Source organism: Xiphophorus hellerii, chromosome 8 (genome assembly GCF_003331165.1).
Source record: "Xiphophorus hellerii strain 12219 chromosome 8, Xiphophorus_hellerii-4.1, whole genome shotgun sequence".
Lineage (NCBI taxonomy): Eukaryota > Metazoa > Chordata > Actinopteri > Cyprinodontiformes > Poeciliidae > Xiphophorus > Xiphophorus hellerii.
The window spans coordinates 21288694-21310764 of record NC_045679.1 but is presented as its reverse complement, the minus strand read 5'-3'; the positions used below and the strand labels follow the sequence as shown (position 1 = coordinate 21310764).

The 22071-nt window shown below is 36.6% G+C and overlaps 1 protein-coding gene across 1 annotated transcript in view; it reads left to right on the top strand.

Moving 5' to 3' along the window:
• Positions 1 to 22071, top strand: part of lamc3 (laminin, gamma 3) — a 131570-nt gene that overhangs the window by 19092 nt on the left and 90407 nt on the right. Inside the window, exons 3-4 of the mRNA XM_032570011.1 lie at positions 5096 to 5226; positions 10849 to 11015. Coding sequence (XP_032425902.1) covers positions 5096 to 5226; positions 10849 to 11015 — 298 coding nt within the window. The remainder of the gene's footprint in view (positions 1 to 5095; positions 5227 to 10848; positions 11016 to 22071) is intronic.

Here is a 22071-nt window from a genome sequence, read left to right as displayed (position 1 = left end):
AAAAGATGAAAGCCGCCGTATGAATTCAAATTTAATTTGTTCAGTCATCCATTAAAATGGTTTGTCTCTCGCTACTGCCACAACACCGTCCCCCTGCTCTCTCCACACACACCCCCTCGCTCTCACTCAAGAAAGCTGCGTGGCAAGACCCAAGCTCTGACTCTGAATGACAATGAGGAGAGCCGGAGAGAGGAAGAAAAAATACATATTGAGGGCACAGTGAGCTTAAGCAATTAAATTAAAAAGTTATTAACTTTGGAATGAGGGACACTGCTCTCCTTCCTGTCGCCGCCTGCAGACGTAGAAATAAGGGAAACAGGAAGAGTGGTGAAGGAAAGGAGGAGCGCAAGAGAAAAGAGAGAATTTGTAGGTGATGGCGAAGGTTATAAGCTTAGGGACATCCTCTGCAGCAGTGCTACTGCCAACTCTTTTACTCTGATCCATGTCTATGTATGTGAACCTGCTCACTTGACCATTTGGAAGCAACTGCCTTGAGCAAAGGACTGGCTCCTTGCCACTCTCCATGCTTATTCCTACGTCAGCATCATTGTAGCATTGTGAGCCCAAATTCCAAGGGACTTGGAATCAAAGTTAATTAAGCTTTTGCTGTGGTTTGCACTAATAATAACTTATGAGCTGACTCCTAATTAACCCTAAGAAACTGCTTCCTTTTACTGGAGTAAGTGATATTTGGAATTATTACACAATTAGCACTGTTATACCAAGCATAAACTTTTCCAGTAATGATCGTTCTATACTCCATGATAAATGAAGCATTGCATTTACTCTGTGTGTTAGTGTTGGGAATATATTTAAAATGCTTTTTACTGTGGATGCAGAACTGGAGGTCTGAAATAAAGTGAGTTAAATACCATGGTCCAGAATTGCCCCTCATTAGTGCCGTTATAAATCTGGTCCATAATATCATTAGTGGGCAATGGATTTTGTGCTAATAATTTATTTAATAGGGATACATAATAGCAGGTCATGGCCTCGAGCCATTTTTGTTTCCATTAAAATGTGAAAAAAGTAATTGTTTTCAGTATTAACCACAAAATGATTAAGAAACAAAGTATATTTCCCAGAGTTTATGTCTTTACAGCTTTTGCTTTAAATGAATAAGCCTTCGTATTTTGAAGATAGTGTCACAACAAAGAAATATCTCACTAAGCGGTTTAGGCATCATTTTTTGTCAAGGTTTCTTTGTTTCATGATAACAGAAGTTTCTTGACGATTTGTATAGAGTAAGAAGCAACCCAAATAATTTAGATGCAGATAGAAGCCATGTGTTCACACTGACTACACACAAACAATTCTTGTTTTGAACAATCGAAGGCGCTTCATGTTACATTGCCTTTAGATGCACTCTTACATGTGTGTTTCTTGTAAAATAAAATTTTTTACACCAAATCTCAACTACTGTTGATGCGGGGAACTATCATATTGAAACGCAAAGTTAACTTTACAAGACGCAACTGTGGGTAGTCTGAGTTCCTAGTGGGAAATCAGACTGTGGAGGGCGTTCCAGTTGTTTGTTTGTTTGTTTTTTTCGTTTGGGAAGTTAGAAGTACAGCTAGAATGCAACATTATTATTCACCTCCCCTCAGCCTGCCAGTTTCCGTCCTTCCACAGCTGTTTTCCATCACCTGTTTTCCTCTGTCTGCATTCTCCCACAAATGTTTGTATTTTCTTCCGATTACGTGGCTGTTTTCTGTTCCCAGCTTTATGTCTTGTTCCTGTTTTTTGCTTAGTTTTCTGTTCTTCATTAAATCTTTCATCACGACCATTCTGAATGCCGGTCTGCAGTTTGGGAAAGCCATAAACCTGCATTACCTGAAACCTCCATGGTTACTTGCTTTTTTATTTGACTACTTGCATATCAGTGTGAAGACGTCACAGAATAGATCGTAGAGCAGCTGTTAGCACTGTTTCTTTTAAGAAAGAAAGTCCTGGGTTGGAATCCTGGCTGGGAACTTAAGTGAAGTTTTTATGTTCTCCCTGTGTGCCTGTGGATGCAGTTTTCTCCATGGTGAAAAAAAAAGACATGCAGGTTAGGTGAATTGGTTGCTTTACACTCTCTTTACATGTGAGTTAGTACATTGTCTGTTGCTGTGTTACCCTGTGATGGACTTAAAACCTGTCTGTTGTATACCTAAGCTCTCTCCCCTTGGCCACTGGAGACAAACATAAGCCCCTTTGGAACGTAGGAAAATGGATGAATGACTAAATGAAATTCATTTGGGATTTCAGCCAAGTAAATTGATGTCATATAACATTTGACAAGTACTAAAGCAAAACCTGAGCTTAGGAAAATCCTGCTTGACCTCACAGGCCTGCTGTTGCGAGCCATAAATACAAATTTGCCGTTTTAAGTTGGTAAAACCCAAGACAAAGACTGATCTGCTTTCCGACTGCCTCAAGACTGTAGGTGGCATCCAAATCCTGTTAGCCTGCAGAGCCGTGTGAACAAGGTATAACGTCCTGGAGTTAAGGTTGGAACAACAGCATGCCAGGTGATCACACTCAATCATCTGATGCTGTTGTTACATTATGCAATCCTGCAACTGCTTGGCAGGCCTTGACTGACTGCCAAAAGGGAGGATTGTCCAAGAAGTGCACTCCAACTGCAGTTGGATCCTTTGGCAGAGGAAATTGGCAGGAAATAAAGATGAAAATCAAATAATGCTTTTGTACAAGAGGATTTTTTGCTGCATAATCGGAATGCTGCTGAAAGTAACCACTACTTTTGTTCTCTCTCTCTTCAGAAAGACCTGAACAGAGAGCTTTATTAAGTCTGATTGGAGCTGAACTAACAGATAGTTAACTAGTTTCTTCTCAGACTGCAGGCAACATATCCAAACTCTGTGTTCTCTCTCTGGTCATGCTAATCGGAAAAATCTCCCAAGAATCAACTTTCCTTCTGAACATTTTCTTTCTGCTGTTCAGGCTATTTTAAGCTGAGAAAAAATCACACTATGTTCATGACTATAGTCCCAGAAGGCCCAAAGTGCCATCTTTGTTTCATTTCTTAGATTTCTACAAATTGCTTCGCTTGCTGAAGAAAGACTAATGCTTCAGTGTTTTACAAGGAAGCTATTAGAAGGTGCGAAAATGGATATCTACTTAATGCTCATTCCATAGGCAGCTTGGTACCCTTCAACAAATTCATGTTGGTTTTAATGTGCAGGACTGAAGAAGTGTATTGTTAACCAAGATAATGATGATTTTTTTTATGTTTAATCCTGTGGAAGTGACACAATATCTATACCAGAGAGGGCGTGAAAAGAAGCTTGCGAGATGAAGATTCCCTCATGGTAAATTTCCAAAATCCGATAAACTCTAATCAAGTTCTTTGGTTAGGAACACGTGTTCAATTAGTCTGTTAGCAAAATTAATCAATCTGCCAATCAGATGGCAGCTGGGTATTTAGGTGTCTAGGTCTAGGCCTGGTGAGGACAACCAGCTGAAATTCAAACTGAGCTTCAGAATGGATAAAGCTTAGAGAATGGTCCTGAAAGCCTCTGCTGCACCACACCTGAATAGAATAATTAGGTCATTAGCAAGGCTCTGGAGAACTGATCTACACAAGATGGAGGTAATTAAGGTATGTAGAAAACCATCTCTGAAAGCATGACATGTCAAACCTTGAAAGAGATGCAGTTATAGCCACAAAATACCTCAGGACTCCTGGTAACAGTCAGCAGAACTAGATAACATATTGATAAAAGCATAGACTGGTTCAGTTGGTCTTGATTTCAGCTACAATAATTGTACAATAGGATTAGGACTTGTCATGCACCATGGATAGACCCTGCCTTGGATCTATGGTTCAGTGTGGTGGTGGTGTTCTAATGACACAGTTTGGGTCTCTTGGTTCTTTTCGAGCATCCCTTACGTCTGACCACATACTTTCTACACAGTGAAAAAGTTTGGGGTTGTCAAACTAAGGCGACTTATTTCGCACAAATATTTGAAGGGATGTTTCTCATTTTTATACTATTTTATTTTCCCCCAGTATGGTTAAGAACGTGGCTTACTTCAAAATAAATAAAAAAAAGCATGGAAAACATGACTTACAAAGCATGCTCGGTTTATGCCTCGTATTCTATAATAAGCAAGGCCCCATCTTATCAAAAAGCTGTTATTTGATGGGCTTCGCCGCTACAAAGATGCGCTGTATTGTCTGGGAAAAAAAAGAAGAAAAGACAAGAATGAAGGAAATCATCAGGCGATTGTAGTCTGAGGCCCGTTCACTCCAATCTCCTTGTCTTCCACTGCCACACTTCAAAGACGTCTCTGGAGAGTAGCTTCAAAACACACAGCTTTACAGGCTTTTTGAGGACCGCCACAAAGTCCCAAACCAGGCAAAAAAATAAAAAAATTAAAAAAAATCTCTCCAGTTATTTGTTTAAAAGTGGGTTTATAGTACTGGATGGGCTTTTTTTTCTTCATCATTCTCTTTGCTTGATGTCACTTTTATCTTCCACCCCAGTATTGCAGTATTTTTTTTTCTATTTGCTTTCCCTCTGTTTGCATTATCCTCTTTCACTCTCTCCTGCTGTTGCTTCATCCCGCTCTACCCTTGCAGTGGGCTCAGATGCAGTAGCTTAAATCTTATCGGAGTGGAGGTTCTGCCAAGTGCTATCCATTACAGGAGAGTAGAACGGCAATGTTGTGTTTTTTTTTCATATTTTAACTTTTATCTCCATTAATCCCCTCCGTCTTTCACCCCTCTCACTCTAACATCAGCTCAATTTTCTTTGCCATACTCATTATCTTCCCATTACATCTGCTCTCCCCCCCGTCGTTATACCATCACCCATGTCTTTTGATCCAACTTTTCATTCCAACTAATCTCTCTTTTCTGCCAACTTTACATGTCTTTCTTTTCCCTTTTTTAACTGTAGGATATATGCTGCTTTCAGGATTGATTATAAAAAGAAAAAAAAACATATTTGACAACACACTGCCACTATTTTCTGTCTTTCTTCCTTAGTTGTTTGTTTTTTCTTCTTTTTTTCCCTTAGCTTGTCAGATTTTATTTATTTATTGACTCATGGCATGTTCGTCTTCTCTTCCTTTTTGTGTTTTCCAGGAATGGGTGACAGCCACTGACCTGCTCATCTCTTTGGACAGGCTGAATACCTTTGGGGACGAGTTTTTTAAGGACCCCAAAGTTCTGCGCTCGTATTTTTATGCCATCTCTGATTTTTCTGTGGGTGGGAGGTAAGAGAACCAAAATAAAAAAAACCCATCATTTTCAAAATGCTTTTAGTTTTATTAAATCCCCTTTGGTCATTTTTGGAATGTACAGTTTTTTTCTATGCTGAATTTAGAATTGCAGGTAACCTGACTGAGAAAGGAGGCGGCAATTGGTGAAGCAAAAAATGTCTTTGTATTTTGACCAAAGACCCATATATTTATTGTAATATGGAAAACTCATTAACTCCACTAAAATTGCAGCTCTTTTAAACGTTTTCACTATTTGGACAGATGAATGTGAGTGGCTGTTTTAGTACAGACTGCTCTCGATTTATGTAGATTAACTTACATCTGCCTTACTTTAAAAGTATATGTTCTTGCCTGTCCCTTTTTGAAGAGTGGAAAGAAATGGAAAATATTATAATATCTAATTTATATCCCAATTGATAATTTTATAATAATATCCCAATAATATCTCAACAAATTAATTCTCCAGAGAATCAGAAAAACTCAACTCACTAAAAGTGTCTAAGCACTCAACTAAACTTAAATAAGCAAAGTGTTAGAAAAATTATCCTCCTGTTCATTTACTTATGAGTTTATTTTACAAGTTATGTTTTCATATTATTCTTTTTATATTATTACTCTCATATTATTATTCTTTTTTATGTTTACTTAACTTCTTTCTTTTGTAGTACTTTATTAATCTTTTGTAGTATATTATTAACTTTGTTTAGGATGTTTGCCTGGAAGCTAAAAAAGTTAAAACATTCATGTGTTATTAGTTCCATATGTAATTGATTAGTTGTGGTCAGTCACATGCCCTTGTAAGGGCATGTCCACAGAAGGTTCCAGAATGTAAAGACGGTTGGTCAATTCTCTGTGTGACTGTGTGAAGAAGCCCAACCTCCTTTTTCTATACAATAAAGAGAAATGCAAAGAAAGATCTGGCAGAATTGATTCCAGACAGTGTTTGACAGCGATTTGTCGCGTCTGCTTTCAATTCTCCTGTTCTGCAGAAAAGAAAAGAAAAGTAACCTCTGTCTCTGGCTGATTCTTTGCAGGTTAGCACAAAAATAAACCTATCACAAAGTTTGCATCAAGCTGTTTCTGACTTTTGTTAGAGGCACCAATATTTTTGTTAGTTTTCTCTGAACAATTTTTTTTAAATCTAATTGTCCATTGTTTTTACCATATAGGTCTTGAGTGTAGTTCAAAACACAGGCCAAATGGTTAAACTATCACCTTAATATTCCCTCTTTCTGCCAGTCAATTTACTGGTGATGAAGTTAAACCAGTAAAATACTCCACAATCCTTCCACTTTGGATTTGTTGCTCACACTGAGATCGGACATGTCACCACAAACCACACTTCACCCTGGTTGCTACATAAAAAAAAGGAAAAAGAAGTGGACAATTAAGTAGTTGAGATGGAGTGTTCTGAGAGAATATAAACTTGATGTGACACCTGTCATAAATGTTTAGGATCACTGCATCGGCGTGACAAATTACCCAGCAATGTCGCAACACCTGGGGGACAAACCCACAGAGCACCATGTTGGCCTTGTATCTGGACAGTCTGTTGAAGAACATATGCCTTTACACTCTGCTGCCTCATGTCAAGTCTGTGAGTTAGATGCTGTGAAAGATTTGTTGTGATTTTTTCTTTTTATTTTTTGAGTTGAGCATCAATGCAGCTGCCGCTGAATATGGACCGGTGCGTGAGCTGATGTGGTGGCCTCTAGGATGGAGAAAATAGTTTCTGACTGAAAGCTTGGCTGCACAACAGCGCTTTCTGTGCCCTCCTGTTAGCAGAGCCCGAAACCTCAGCTGCTTCATGTGTCAGCAGATCAAACTCTTAAGCGGCTAATCCATAATGGGAGGTTAATTCAATCCCATTGCCCTCACTAAATAAACCTCAAAATAAGCAGAAATTGTGTAAAACTTCAACCCATATCTCTTCTCTTATGTTTAACTATATAAGTTGTGCAGTGTAACTACATCTAGGCCCGTCACAATAACAAATGTTGCTGAGAAATTAATTGTCTCAAAAATTATTGCGATAAACAATAATACTGTTTGAAGACCATTTTAAACTGATGTAATGGTAATAACATATTGCAAGAACATCCTGCCAAAAATAAATGCACTTTATTTACAAACAAACACTTAAAATGGATTCTCAGTCTCCGTTAACAAAAAAGCACTTGAATAAAAACTAAACACAACATAAAACCAAAGTGGAAATAAAAACTACATTCAACCAAAAGAGTACAGATTATGAAGTCTGTATACTATATTGCCCTTCAATAATCATTAGATTTAGAGAGAGTAGATAGGCATATCTGACTACCTGATGCAATAGTTCACTCCTCCCTAACGCTAATGAAATGAGGAAGGGAGGGTCAGTGGAGAACAGCGGAGGTTAGCCTTTTTTCATCCAGTGTCATCAACAGAAACAGAAAAAGGCAGGAAGAAACGATAAAGCGGATAAATTAAAATGAGGTCAATAATTTTCATTTATCATTCCCTTAATTGATTTATTGTTTTTTGTGACAGGCCTAACTACATCCAACATGTGGTGTTAAAAAAAACCTGTACAGATTTGTCTGTTGGACTTTGAGTGTTTGGTTTGAGTTGTGTGTTCTGATGATGTCTTTTTTTTTAAGCTTCCTCTATGACATTCTTTTCAGTTTATTTGTATTATTTTATTGGTTATCCCTTTGGGTCTTCCAGCACAGCTTTCAGTGCTCTGTGTCACTTATTAAGTTCCTCTCAGTCTCCTAGTATATCACTTCCCTTTCAGCTCCCCGCTCATCCCATTGATTATGATCACCTGGTCCTTGTTTGCACTAAGCACCCATCCCCACTGCACTTTTAGCTTGCTCCGTTTCCCTTATTGTCTCACTGAATCCTGCACTTGGCATTCATGAATCCTGTTTCTCTCAAGCCCATTTCCACGTTTGCAGCTGTCTGTAAGTTCTTGACCTTGTTCTTCCATAGAAACTTGTTATAATTCAGTTTAAATCTGCCCTACTCTTAACTGCATTTAGGTCAAACTCAAAGCACATTTGTAGAATCAAAATGTAGGGGCATTTTTTTTATATTATGTGACAGAACAACACATTTTCTCTCGTGATTGGAAACTGTGGAGGAGTTACAGGCAACCACTGCTCAGTTGGAGGACTCTGTTGAAAGAACAGGAGTTGCACTTCACATAATGGAAAAGTAGCAAGAAGAAAATCATTGCAAAAACATCTATCTCTTTTCTTCCACTTCACAATTGTGCACTACTGTGTGTTGGTCTATTAAATGAAATCCCAATGAAACGCATTTAAATGTGTGAGCTGTGACATGACAAAATGTGGACAAGTTCAGTGGGTACTAACACTTTTGCAAGACATGACATAAATTTTAACAGAGTTCTTGGGTATAGATCGGAGGCAGTTCATAGTCACTTGGTTGTTGTCTTCTCAGTGATGGTGGAATAACTGGGTCTGAGCCTCAGGCAAGCAGACATGTGATTGTAGGACAGCTGAGTAAATTTGACAGAGGTTGCCACTCGGTGACAAATGTCTGCCCCTTATTGCAGCAACTTGACAAAACCCTGCAACACTGCCAGAAAATAATACATACAGAAAAAGTAAGTCATAGCTGGCAAGAAATTAACCTGTCCATTTGCAAAAGTGGAGGAAATAAATTTTAAAAGTCATTATTTTAAGGAGCCTTTTGTCAGAAATCTAGAAAATATTTACTTTATTAAAAATGTTTAAGTACTTTTAGCAAGCAAGGAGTTTATGGCTCCTGCTAATCATGAAATTGTCCACAAGATTGTATATTTGAAAGGAGTTGGTCTTCCAGAAGTATAAAGTGTTCACTGTATCACTTTATGCAGCACCTATAGATATACTATGAAAAATGTCTTGCAATTTTATCAAGTCACTTGAACTGCCACAAAATAATCCGACGACGAAAACCTTTTCCAAGATCTCATCTGAAAACTCTCTGCATCGTACGTTTGCTACCTCAATAACCTTGATGCGTATTGGAGACAGGTCCTGTGGGTCGATGAGTCAAGGCACGGATTTTTGCTCCAATTAGCAAAGCTGTGTTTTGTAGAAAAGAAGGTGAGAAATGTTACTCAAGACACACATTTAAACTGCTGGCAGGGGGTGCATTCTGATCTCGCCTTGGGGAACATGTTGCTGCTGGACTGAGAAATGGGGGATGGGGGGAAAGAACCTACATATTTTAGAAACCGCTTACTTTTTCTGTTTAAAAAAAAAAAAAAGTTGGGAAGACAATCTCAAATAATGACACGCGGGGAGGGGTCAAATTTGTAAAAGTATTTTGTGGGTGCTAAATGAAGGCAAAATTGAGTTTTTGCATGTTTCTAATTCTACAGCGGGAGACAAAATATAATACAATATGCAGGTATGCACTGGAAAATCAGTGCTGGTTTTGGTGTGAAGCAGTGTAAAACTGTTAACCAATCAAAAAAGACACACACACACACACACAAAAAACTAGTACCTGTCACAAGACTGTAGAATTGATTCTGTCTTCCAGTGAAGGTTATCTGATACTTTTGCAAATTATTTTGGAATAATAAAAAAATATATAGTCTGAATTTATGCTCAAAAACCTTGTTGTCAAATACAAAATTGAAATCTTATGTTTATGGGACATTCCATCAGATGCATCAAATGGAGAAGTCATTAAGCAGAGGTCTAATAAAGTACATCTGTATTATGCAACTGAAGCACAGTTATTAGTTTCTGCCCCCTTTGGACGTTGTGGTTGGGGTGACATGAGGGGTGGCTGTCAAATCTGAAAGGATGGTTTAAATGCAAGTTGGTTTGAGGTGAGCAGTGGGGTGGTTGAGGTTGGAGGATGCTGAAGTAGAGATGTCACTTGAGGTCACTGCCAACAATGTGTAATCATGTGCAATTGTAACTTTTTGAATTTTCAGACAAGTGTGTATGTAAACAACAAAAAATGTTATTATTTGATTAAAATCTTAGCCTTAATCAATGCCTTAATAAATGCATTGAATCTCCATCTATTTGCGGTTGGTGTTTGTGCCTATCTACCTCTCTGACCGTGTGTTCCAAAGTTGAGACGTGGTCATTACAGTATACCTCCAAAATAAATTAGGATTGCATCAGAATTAACCCGACTTTGATTTTTCTCCATGAAAATATTTCAATGTCTTTCAGGTATATTGTGCTTTAAGCCCTGGCTGTTTCAAGCATTAAGGGGGAGGTTCCGAAATGTTTGCAAGTCACTTTAAAGTAAATAGTGAGCCAACAGTCGCTGTTTCATGCAGCACAAGCCTGTTGCTTTTTGTCCTTGTCCTTTGGCTAGTATGAGTATATTAGCAGTGGCACATTAACACAGTTGAAAAGTGCAGTCGCTGAGGGGGAATGAAAACCCCACCTCATCTCAGACCACGTTTATGCCTGTGAGGGATAATACAAAGTGACAACTCCGTATGGTGGAAATACCCTCTCACTTTCCTCTGCCTTCAGCTCCGTCTGTTGTGTGCACATTCGTTCATGGTGTCATAAAAAAGCACGGAGAAAGGAAAACACAAGGAAAGACTGGACTTGCAGGTGTAAAAATGTGTCTCATGTTTCCCTTTAGATGCAAGTGCAACGGCCATGCCAGCGAGTGTGTTGAGGGGGAACAGGGTGGCCTGGTGTGTGCCTGCCAACATCACACAGTGGGAACCGACTGCCAGAGATGTCACCCCTTTTACCAGGACAGACCTTGGGCCAGGGCCACTGGGGATTCCGCCAACGAGTGTTTGAGTGAGTAGCTTGATTCTGGGGGTGCTGTCATGGACCCGCTAGGTGCAGCCATCTGGAAAATCCACAGGGCAGTGTTAAATTCTAGTGACAAGCTCAGGTTGTCAGGGACTGTGTAAAATCTATGAGTGTGCTTCGCCCTTCATCACTGAAAGAAAGAAAGGAGAAAAAAAAACAGACATAGTCTTACAATCAAGTCCTAACAAAGACTGAGTTTTTACGCTGCACTTCGTATTCACTAAGCTACCTTGATGCTTAGTAATAGACTAATGGGCAACTTGGAATTGTCCAAGAACACAACTACTAAAATTGTACTGTACTAATTCACATCACATTTTTATTTGTAAAACTTGTTGAAAAGAATATTCCCTTTTCCTTTCACTTCATATGGTGTGCCACAAAAATTTCAAAATGACATGCATTTAGATTTGTGGTAGTAATGCAACAAAATGCAAAAGAGTTTAAGAAGAATAAATACTTTTGTAAGGCCCTGCAAATTGCTAATCGATTCTTCCACCATTTCTGTGTTTTATATGTTTGCTGGAATACTCATTTGTGTTTCTATATACATAAATTAGAGAATTATCCAGATTGGCTCACCCAACCATGAGCTTTTACTGAGTGCTGCCAAGGATGAAATGTAATTGGCTGAGGAATGAAAGAAGAGTGCCTACCAAATTGTTTTTTTACTTTATTTTTTTAATTTTTTTATATAGAATTCTATTAAGCAGCAAGCATGTTTTAATTACTCTTACTGAGTTCCACGCAGATGGCATCCTAAATATACTGCTGCACCCAACTAAATCAATGCCATATATTAAGAACAAGTCAAATACAAGAGAGAATATGAAAGCATAAAGCCGATTCCTTTGTGTAATTGCGCAGCTGAGAGCTCATTCTCACTAATTTTGCCTCACAAGAACAGTATCCATAATTTATTCTTTATTGTTCGGGCAAACTAATTTGACAAAACACTTTCCTTTCAGCTCATGGATTTCGATCAACAAGTCTGCATCGAACAAAACAACAAATACACAAAAATGTACATTTACCCAAGTAATAATTGTAGTTATGTACCAAATCAGTTGAAAGATGCTAAACAATAAATAACATAAAATCTGATATTCTGTATACTTTAATTTCTGAGGAAAGTAATTGTTTGCACTCATTTTTTTTTTTTCTTAGAAAAGAGCATAGACAAAGTTAAAAGCATGCAAAGACATCTTCATTTAAAGTGTTTAGTTTCTTGAGTTGGACTCCGCCTAATTCACACAAACTTTCAGTAGTATTGAGGTGGAAGCTTTGGAAAGAGGAGTTGAGTGACCTGGTTTGTCTGCTCTACAAACAGTTTTGAAATGTTTTGGGGATCATTGTTCTGTTGGAACGTCCGATTCTATCCAGGTTTTAGCAATTTGTCATAATTTGCCAGCCTAAGGCGATGGTAAATCAGTTTGTATTTTCAGAAAAAAAAAAACTCAGGCTGTTTCAATTTGTCAAGAATTGGAGAGGGCACCGATCTCCTCCAAAATGGAAAAACAGTAAATCAACAATTTACTGTTAGAGGAGATGGATTGAGCTATCTGGCACCAAGGATCTGAAGTAATTTTTTTATAGGTCTTTTTTCTTCATCTTTGTTTAGTCGTAGATTTATCTTTTAGCACTGAGCTGGGTTTGGAATGACAAAGACGTGTAATAATTTTTCAACATTGTACAAGATATTAGGAATGGATCTGTGTCAATTTATTTAGCATTCAGAAGTTTTGTCCTAAGTGGAAGTGTAGAAAATCGAAAGTGGTGTGTTTTATGCACGTTTTAATGCCATAAAAGGCTTTAAGAACAAAAAGATGCCACTGTAAGCAAATGTAAATATATGCGCAAAATTTGAGGATTGTATTCCAAGACGAATTTAAGGATGTAGTCTGTTGTGTATTTATTTCTTGTACAGACAACAAAACAGCTTTTAGTAGCCTAAGGTGAAAAGGTTGCATTTGATAAGCTTCCTGATGACTCCGCAAGGTATAATTGTTTTGTTTTTTTTTCTCTGAGTCACTGGGCCTTGAAAGGATCTAAAGACCTCCAACAAATGTATCACCCAGATTATTGAAATGATCAGCTTTGTAACCCAGCAACAGGAACAAGACTGTATTTCTGGTCTTAAATGCCGTGACACCTTTTGCCTCTGTTTCCATGTCACAGCATCATGCTACAAGACAGACGTCACCATTCCACTGAATGCCTTTCCAGTCGTGCCTCCGTTCAAACTGGAATTTTTCACACATCCATCACTTGCTGGCTTTTCCTCAGCCATCATACAGGCCTGCTAGTGGTTGAAGATTATTCCAGCTGAAAGTGGGCACACTGTATTCTGACAGCCAGTCAAAAGCTGACACCCAGAGACAGACAACCGCTCTCTCGCCTGTTCACATCAGTTACCGTAACCTGCATATATTTGGGTATTTTGGAGGAGACCAAAGAAAAGGAGCCGAGTCTGCTGACAGGTTCAAACCTACACCCATATAAAAGTAAAGTGACAGCCCTGGCTCACTGTGTTTTCCCTTGGAACAAATATTATACATAACACTTAGAGTTGTCTTTTAAATGCTGTGCAAGATGTCAGATATGTTCACCTCAGGGTAGTCTTTGGAACCTTTTTTTTTTTTTCAGTGCAACCTGAAAAAACTGAGACGTGTCTTAATGAGAATATGTAAAAGTACAACATAATTTAAGCCCATGGGTTTCTTAACGGTGGTGATCAGCTACCAAAGGACGGAGGGACTTTTCAGCTTCGCAGTTGGCAAATTCCAGCACGTCAGTAGCAGTGATTGTGACTCAGAAAAACAAAAACAAGCACAATTTTGAACTCTGTTTGTGTTGCAATTCAGTACTGAGATACTCTGTTAAAAATCCACAGTGACTCCAACGTACACTTTCTGGCAGCCTACTCCAGTTTGCCCTTTCAGCCCCCCTTTTTTCCTGTCATCACCCCAGCTCTTGTTACAGATAAAAAACTTTCTGCTTCAGATCTGCCCAGTGCACTCATAGGATATTAAATGAAATGTGTTTTGTTTTTTATATATATATATATATATATATATATATATAATTTGTGCTAAGCCTCACTGATTGAGAGAATGCATGTGATTAATACTTATGATAAAGCAGTCATAATTCTTGAATTTTTACACTCTCTTTGCAGCAACAAACTTCAAAGTATTGTGTTTTGCTTTTTTTTTTTTTTTTGAGACCAGAAAGTGGTGCATAGTTATGATGTGGAAAGTAAATGACTGCAAATGATTTGTATTCTTCTGCATGTTTTTTTATATCTCTAAGTAAATTTCAATGCAACCAGTTGCTTAGAGATCAGTAAAGAGAGTTCATCAGAGTGCATTTCAATTTCTCTGAAAATACATCTGTTCTGCAAAGGAAAACATCAGTGAGCAAGCAGAATCATGAAAACAAACAACAACAAAAAATTAGCAGACAGGTCAGAGATAAAGTTATAGAGATGTATAAGGCAGGTTTGGATTATTAAACAATGTTTCAAGCTCCAAACATGTCAAGCTCAAGATTTAATCTGTCATCTGGAAACGGATTATAGCTACACTGCAGACCTACTCATTCTTAACCAATCAGAAGCCCATAGCATACATGAAGGAGGTGTAGGGATTGCTTATTTACAAGAAGAAATGTCATAAGTGTAGTTTGTAAGAAGTGTAGTTATAGTTTGCCACAAGCCACGTCAGAAACCCAGCAAACACGTGAAAGAGTGTACTCCAGTCAAATGAGATTAAAATTAAACTTTATTTTGTCCTACCGACAAAGCACTGTGTGACTGGAAGCTAAAAAGTCACCTAGTAATGAAAGAAAATGAAAGGTACTCGGGTCAGATGAAACCAAACTTTACCTTTTTGCTGTGTGGTGGAAGCTAACGCTGCCCATGATCCTGTGTGGAGACTTTTCTTCAGCATTGGTCAGGAGAGTTGGTCACCTTCCAGCAGGTGATAATCAATTGAATCAAAGCTTATTTGTGTTAAAATGACCCAGTCAAAGTCCAGACCTAAATCTGTAACAAGATTTGAAAATCTGTTTTCAGAAACTCTCAATCCAATCGGACTGTAACAGAAGAATGGGGAGCAATTTCAGTGTTCAGACGTGCAAAACCGGGAGAGAAATTGCCCAAAATACCTGTTGACCTTTGATTGCAGTGGTAGATGTTTTTAAAAATGCTTATTACAAATTGAAGCTAGATTTTACCAAATCATGTTTAAATTCCTTCTATTTCACAATAATCAACTATGCTCTGTTGGTCTACTAAACAAAATTTGATAGACCAAATTAGTTTTTTATATCTTTTGTTTATATCAAACAAAAGATATAATGTGTGGAGTTGTAAATGTGGGCGAATTTAAAGGGTCCAGGACATTGTATTATATCTTGATATCACTTAGATTTTTTTTTAATTGATTGATTGATTACTTTATTGAACAGACTCCACATGGTCCACATATATGCACAGCAACTCATAAAAAATCTTCTAAAAGACTTCCACACCAATGTTTCCACAAAGACATGTGGTAACGTAGCATACTAATTATTATTTTTAAACATTTTGTTTTCTGAGTAGATTCTCCTTAACCTTGGCCCACTCTTCTTTCATTAAAAGACAGAGTTTAAATTGCTCAACACAAACATAGTTATACACACAAACAACTTACCACTGATCATTTTAAGGCAGCAACCAATTACTGTTGCTTAAAACAAATCTAACAATATAAAGAGAAGCCAAGAATATTTTTCAGAGAATATTGTTTTTACAGTCGCTTAGCAGAAGGCACAATTTATAACAAGTTTTTGACCTTTTCAGGGCTAGAAAACCATATAGACGTTCAATAGAATCATAATCAAGATAAACCAGAACTTCATAGGATATCCAGAAAATAAAAACCTCATTGATCAACCACTTTATTTCTCACAAATCTGTTTTTTTTTTTCCTTCAACAGTATAAACTCTGAAATATTTTAAATCTTCTTCTACCTCAAAGCCAGGACTTTACAAGTGTAGCAGAGTCTTTATTGAAAAATTAATTTGGAATAAATTAATTTGAAATGTTTGATCTCCGTCTTTGCAACTTGCGTTTGCTTATTAGTTGATGCTTTTTCAATGTGTGGAACTTGTTTGAATTCATCTTCATAAGCATGGTTGTTAGGGCCGGGTTGATAACAAAAAGAAATGTGTCTGTCTTTCAGATTTAAAGAAGCATAAAAAAAAATTTCACTCTTTTAAAATCCTTTCAAGGACTATAAAACATGTGCATGTCCTTTTGAAGTAAATTATTACCAAAAAAACAGTAATAAAAAAAAGAGGATAAACCCATCAACAGTCTGTAACTTCTGTATCATCGTCACTCTGAGAAGCAGGTAGTGGAAATAGGGATGTCGTGATGTTTTTTGGGTTTTTAAAAATTAAATTAGTGTATACATGTTCATGAAACTACAGCTTTATAGTTTGTAATGTTAAAAATGTGTTGGCAAATATGTGAGAACTAAGAGTTGAATCTGTGTACAGATGTGTTGGGATATAATGGAATATCATTCTCATCAAGATTCTCCCCTCTGAGAATTAAATCCTTTATAGCCTGTCAGTTTGCAGTGGGTCCCTGGAAAATTCATTGTTTGCCTGATGTTATAATAGGTTCAGCCTGAGGCTCTTTCCATGGGGACACACTTTAAATTCCATCATCACATCTTTGAAGCTGACATATGCATTTGTTTAGAGAAAAGAGTCATTTTCTTGAACGTCACCATAAAAATTCATTATTTTAAAACTTATTTGAGGCTCGTCGGAATACTGCTTTAACATTGTTGAGTAAAGGTTGATTTTTTTTTTTTTGTTTTTGTAAGGTGGACTTCTTGTCATTCTATTTACTTTTTTTTTTTTTTAAAGAAGAGTTAAGCTAATTTGTTTTTACTCCAGCTGCAGTTTTTCAACTTTTGTTACAGTATAACTCTAAACATTAGATCATCACTGTTTGACGCTATAGTTCTAAGTTAAAGTTATGATTTATTTGTCTTATTGCAGTTTTATCTAGCCTGCCTTCCTTCGCAATTTTACTCAATCTTAACCCTTTTTTTAAAAACAGTTAGAACCTCAGTTTGTAAATCTATTCCCAAATACAAATATATTTTCTTAATTTTAATGGCACAGCAATCACTTCTAAATCTTGATTAAAGTGTCTGGGTATATTATGTTCATCACGGATAGAAATTGAAAGAGTAAAATATTTCCTACTTAAACATATCAACCACACATCACAAGTACAATGTGTGGTTGATAAATTCTGACCCTTATTGTTTTTAGTTCTTTTTAATAAAGTGTAATAAGTGAAACAGACTATCCTTTTGACAAAATTATTATTCTAGGGAGGGAAACCAGGAAACCGCCCGACGTGTTGAATGATTCATTCCAAAGTTTTTCTGTTTTTTTGTTAAGAATAAACAGACTGTGCAATATTTTTGTTATACCCAAGTATGCTTCCACACAGACTAAACAGTCTGGATTAGCAAACCTAAAGTCTTATGATAAAAACCAAGCCAGGTTTTGTTCAGGCGGAGATTTCCTTTCCTTTGCTCCAATCAATCTCAGTGTGAAGTATCGCAACAAACCTAATGACTCGATACAATACACGTCCAGTGTCTTCACATTCTTGTCAAGCAGGAAAGAAACTGTCTTCTACCGATTTAAATATTAATTATAACTTGACTGAATAGTTAAATAACTAGGATCAAGCTGAAATGTAATTGACTTTTAAATCAGTATTTATAATTAAGACTCAATTTACTGTATATTTTTTTATTTTTGCAGGTTGGTGGTTATTTTTTTAGGAAGGTGCTGCTGCGTGATTAATAAAATCTTACACAACACTCAGAAGTTTATTAAATAACCAAAAACTGATGTATAAATTTCTTGAAAGTGTGTCTGAATTTAGTGTCACTGGAGAGAGATGACCCTAGAAAACTAGATGCAATATTTAACAAATATATTTTTAAATTAATTAGAATTTCAGGGAAGGAAATGTGAATTGTTAAATAACTGATTTATTTATTTACTTATTTTTTAGGGGGCGGAAAAGTTTTTATTGCCTGAGTAAAGTTTGCTTCACTGAAAGAAGTACAAAACGTATATATTTTTTTAAGGGTTAACTTTTTTAAAAATGTTTTATAATGCATAACTGTATGAAATCGTTGCTAAAATTATTATGCCTTTAATTTGTTGTGTGGGTTTTTTTTTGTAAACTCTTGCTTTATGTACATATTATTCTAAATAAATGTTAAAACGGGCTTCTCACACTTATTTTTCAATCAAAGATGATTTTTTTTGGGGCATTGGAGCGATAAGTCTTGATTTTCTCCTTCACCTCAACAGTTTGTGCTCTAAAACTGCTAGATTAAATCACTTTAGGATTGATCACAGAGTGATAAAGGTTTGCAATATCTGCTACACAATTTAATGGGGGAGAAAAAGAGGCCAATTCCCACACACACCCCTAACCCCTAATTTGATTTAAAAAAAGGATGATGTTTTCAGACCTGAGAAGCTTTCTCTTCAGGACCAAAAAACGCCGTCTGTTTTAATAAATCAGCTAACGCAATGGTGAGAAGCATTTGCTGGAATTGACTTTTTTCCCTTTCAATTGGACGTTTGAGGGCAATCGCTAGCACCACAAATGAGATTAAGCAAGTGAGGTGCAACGTGCCAACCACTTGTCAATATTTATTACACAGCCATAATAAATATAACAATATAAACTATCTTGGTTAGTTACTAAAAGACCATTTACCACCTTATTTCTCTGACAATACTCTCTGAAATTTACAATGTGGACTTTTTTTTTCATCCTAAACATTTTTTCTTTGCAATTCTTTGAATGTGTGACAAAGATAATATATATGAAACTTCAACTTAGTGTATCTGTAAAGAATTCAGAGCTTCACTTTTTCCACATTTTTTGTAACAGCCTGATTCCAAATTGAATTAATTTAATCTCTTTCCTCAAAATTCTAGACACAAATAGCCCATTTATGACAATGTGGAAAAAGGGGGATTTTTTTGCAAATTTGTTAAACAGAAAATCACATTAAGTAAGTATTTACCGTCTTTGGCAATGAAGATCAACATTTTTCTGTTTTCACTGATCCTATTGTAACAGAATGAAGACATTCCTACTTATCAGCACAATATTTATCAAGAAAGCTAAAACATCTTCTCCAAACAACTTCTTTAAAGCAGTAAGTTAATCTTGCTGCAGTAAATGCATTACCAATCCCAGTGTTGGAAGATGTTAACCATCCATTGAAGAGAAACGTTATAGACAAATTAAAAATAGTAACGTGGAAATAATAGAAAAACTTCAGTTTGTTTGCAAACGGCAAAAAAAACAAACAAACAAAAAAATTCTTATTGTGAATGCCAACAGATTGTGGGTCACACAGGGGTCTCATTTACGTAGAACAATCTCATGTGCAACGTGACGCCTCAACTGCTCATGCATCACCTTAGGTTTCTTGACCAATCCGACATCTCATTCATCCGGCAAATTAAATGTAAAAGAGAGAAATTATTGTGCCTGCAGGGATTCCGCACCATTACTGTTCTTCAATTGTACCATGGAAATATTAATATATTGGACAGAAAAAATAACATTGTTGTTTGCAATAGTTCTCTAGCAAATAAATCGAGATGGCAGCGGTGGTTTTTTTTAATACTCTTTTACATCATGCCCTGCTCCTGATTGATGATGCAGAATAGAGGCTTTAATGAGTTAAAAATTGATATTAGTCATTAGCTTACCACTAATGAGAAATGAAACATGCTGCCAGTGACTGCATTTAGCATGATTGTATATTTAAGTTCAGGGCTAAAGTGTAGAGTGTTTTTGTTTGTTTGTTTTTTTCCCAGTAAGGTTTGCCAAAACCTGCCCTTGAATTTTTATGTTTTATTCTGTTACTATGTTATGTTCTATCAAACGGCATATAGAAAAAAAAAATAGCCTTTCTGTCTCACTCTTAGACATATTTTTTGTGAGCTTACAGTAGCTCCTCTACAGGTAGGAGAGTTTGAAGCGACACACTAGAGTGTAAATAATTGGCTTGGAAAATAGAATACCATCATCACCCACAGACCCACCAGTAAAATTGAAAAAACAAAAACAAATAAATAAATATATATGTCTATTTAAAAATGCCCCCAAAAAACTAGTTTCTAAGGGCTGTGTTTGGATCTTCCCTTTTTAGCTTTACTCCAAAACTTTTATTTTTTTCTGTTTTAGCAAAGTCTAGAACCAACCTGCTTCATATTTACAGTACACTTGACTTTGAATGTGATGACATTGCATTTTTACAGCTACATTATACAGTGTTTTCACAGGTTATTATGAACTGTAAGAAGATATTGATGGATAAAACCACAGAAGTAGATTGTTTCTCTTGCCGTGTGTCCACACTAATCTGTTTGAAATAGATCCCCAAGCGGCATTATCGAGGCAATGTAGACAGCTACATATGGATGATATGCAAAAAGTAAAACTTGCTGAAGATATTCAGATGGAGTATGAACTGCTGATGTACAAGTCTCCAAAGGAACATTAGTGCCACTGGCTCACAATTTTTTGTGAAGGCAGTGGAGTAGTTTTCCCTCTCACTGAGGAAATAGGGGTTTCCTAGAGAAAAGACATTTAATTAGATTACAACCACTCTCAGAAGGCTCATTTAGACACATGATAAAGTGGATACAGATTGCCCTTTGTTCTGCCAAATTGCTGACCTTGCATATCACCATATGTTCTGCTTTATGCTTCGTGTCACTTCTGTTTTATTTCTATATTTAATCAAGGTTATAATTTAGCTTTATTAATGTCAGGACTACAATTTTTCACAAACTAAACTGGTACTTTTGCAGAAACGAAGGCTTTCCCTAGTCCACTTAATCAATGAATGTTTACTCACACAACTGACTTCTAATTTCTGTCAACCCAAACCTTAGTCAGGCCTCTAAAACGGAGAGGGAGATATCAATAAATTAAGATATAGTTTTCAAAACAGAATCTTGCTGTGCCATTTGTACTATTATTACTTAGCATCAGTTCTTTGTGTTTCCTCTCCCCTAAATTTGGATTATTCCCCAAAATACCTAGTGTCAACAAACCACCAGTATGCTCCTGGAGCAGAGGTGAGCTTATGTGGAAAAGCTGCCAATCAAGATATTTTGAACAATATGAACATAAACAGTGTGAAAATGTTGAAAACACATCACTACAACACTAACGAAATATCATGTTGGTATCAGAATATAATTTTCTCACAGTTCATTTTATATTAACAGTCTCAGAGTTTAAGTTGGTCAATCTGCAGCTTGCAGGTATACTCACAGCTGATTTGTTTTTAACCAACAGTTTTTTAACACTGTTGGTCTTTAATATAACCAGGTGTGTAAACAAATCAAAAAGTTGTGCTTAATTCAATATACCCATCACAGTTGGTGCTCGTTTAATGCTCACAGGACTGTGAAGTATTCACTTTGACTAAAAAGCACTATTTTTGTTCCATGACATTTTTGATGTCTTCAGTTTTCACCTTGCAAGTTTTTCATTTCTGTCTTTTTTTGTTGTTGTTTTTTCCCCCATCTTCTTAACTGCACCATAGTCCAACTTGCAAACTGCAACAACTCATACTAGGTATTAGCTGGCAGCTGGTGAAAACTCCAAATACTTTATTCAAACTACTTTGGCCTTTTTCCAATAACAACCCACGCAGAGCTGCTTGACTCTGCTCTACTCATTCATAAGGGTTTTTCCTCCAGTAACTGCTACGTGGTACCAGACCTCTTGTTTACTGTTGCGTAAGACAAAAACATTCGTTTTATCTCAAATATTTTATGTTATGGCCTCAAAAACCATATGGAAAAGGTTATGGACAGTCATATTTTATTACTTTTACATTGTACTTAATATACTTATAGATTTTCTTTTAAAAAATATACAAGTTTTCAGCTGATTAGAGGTTC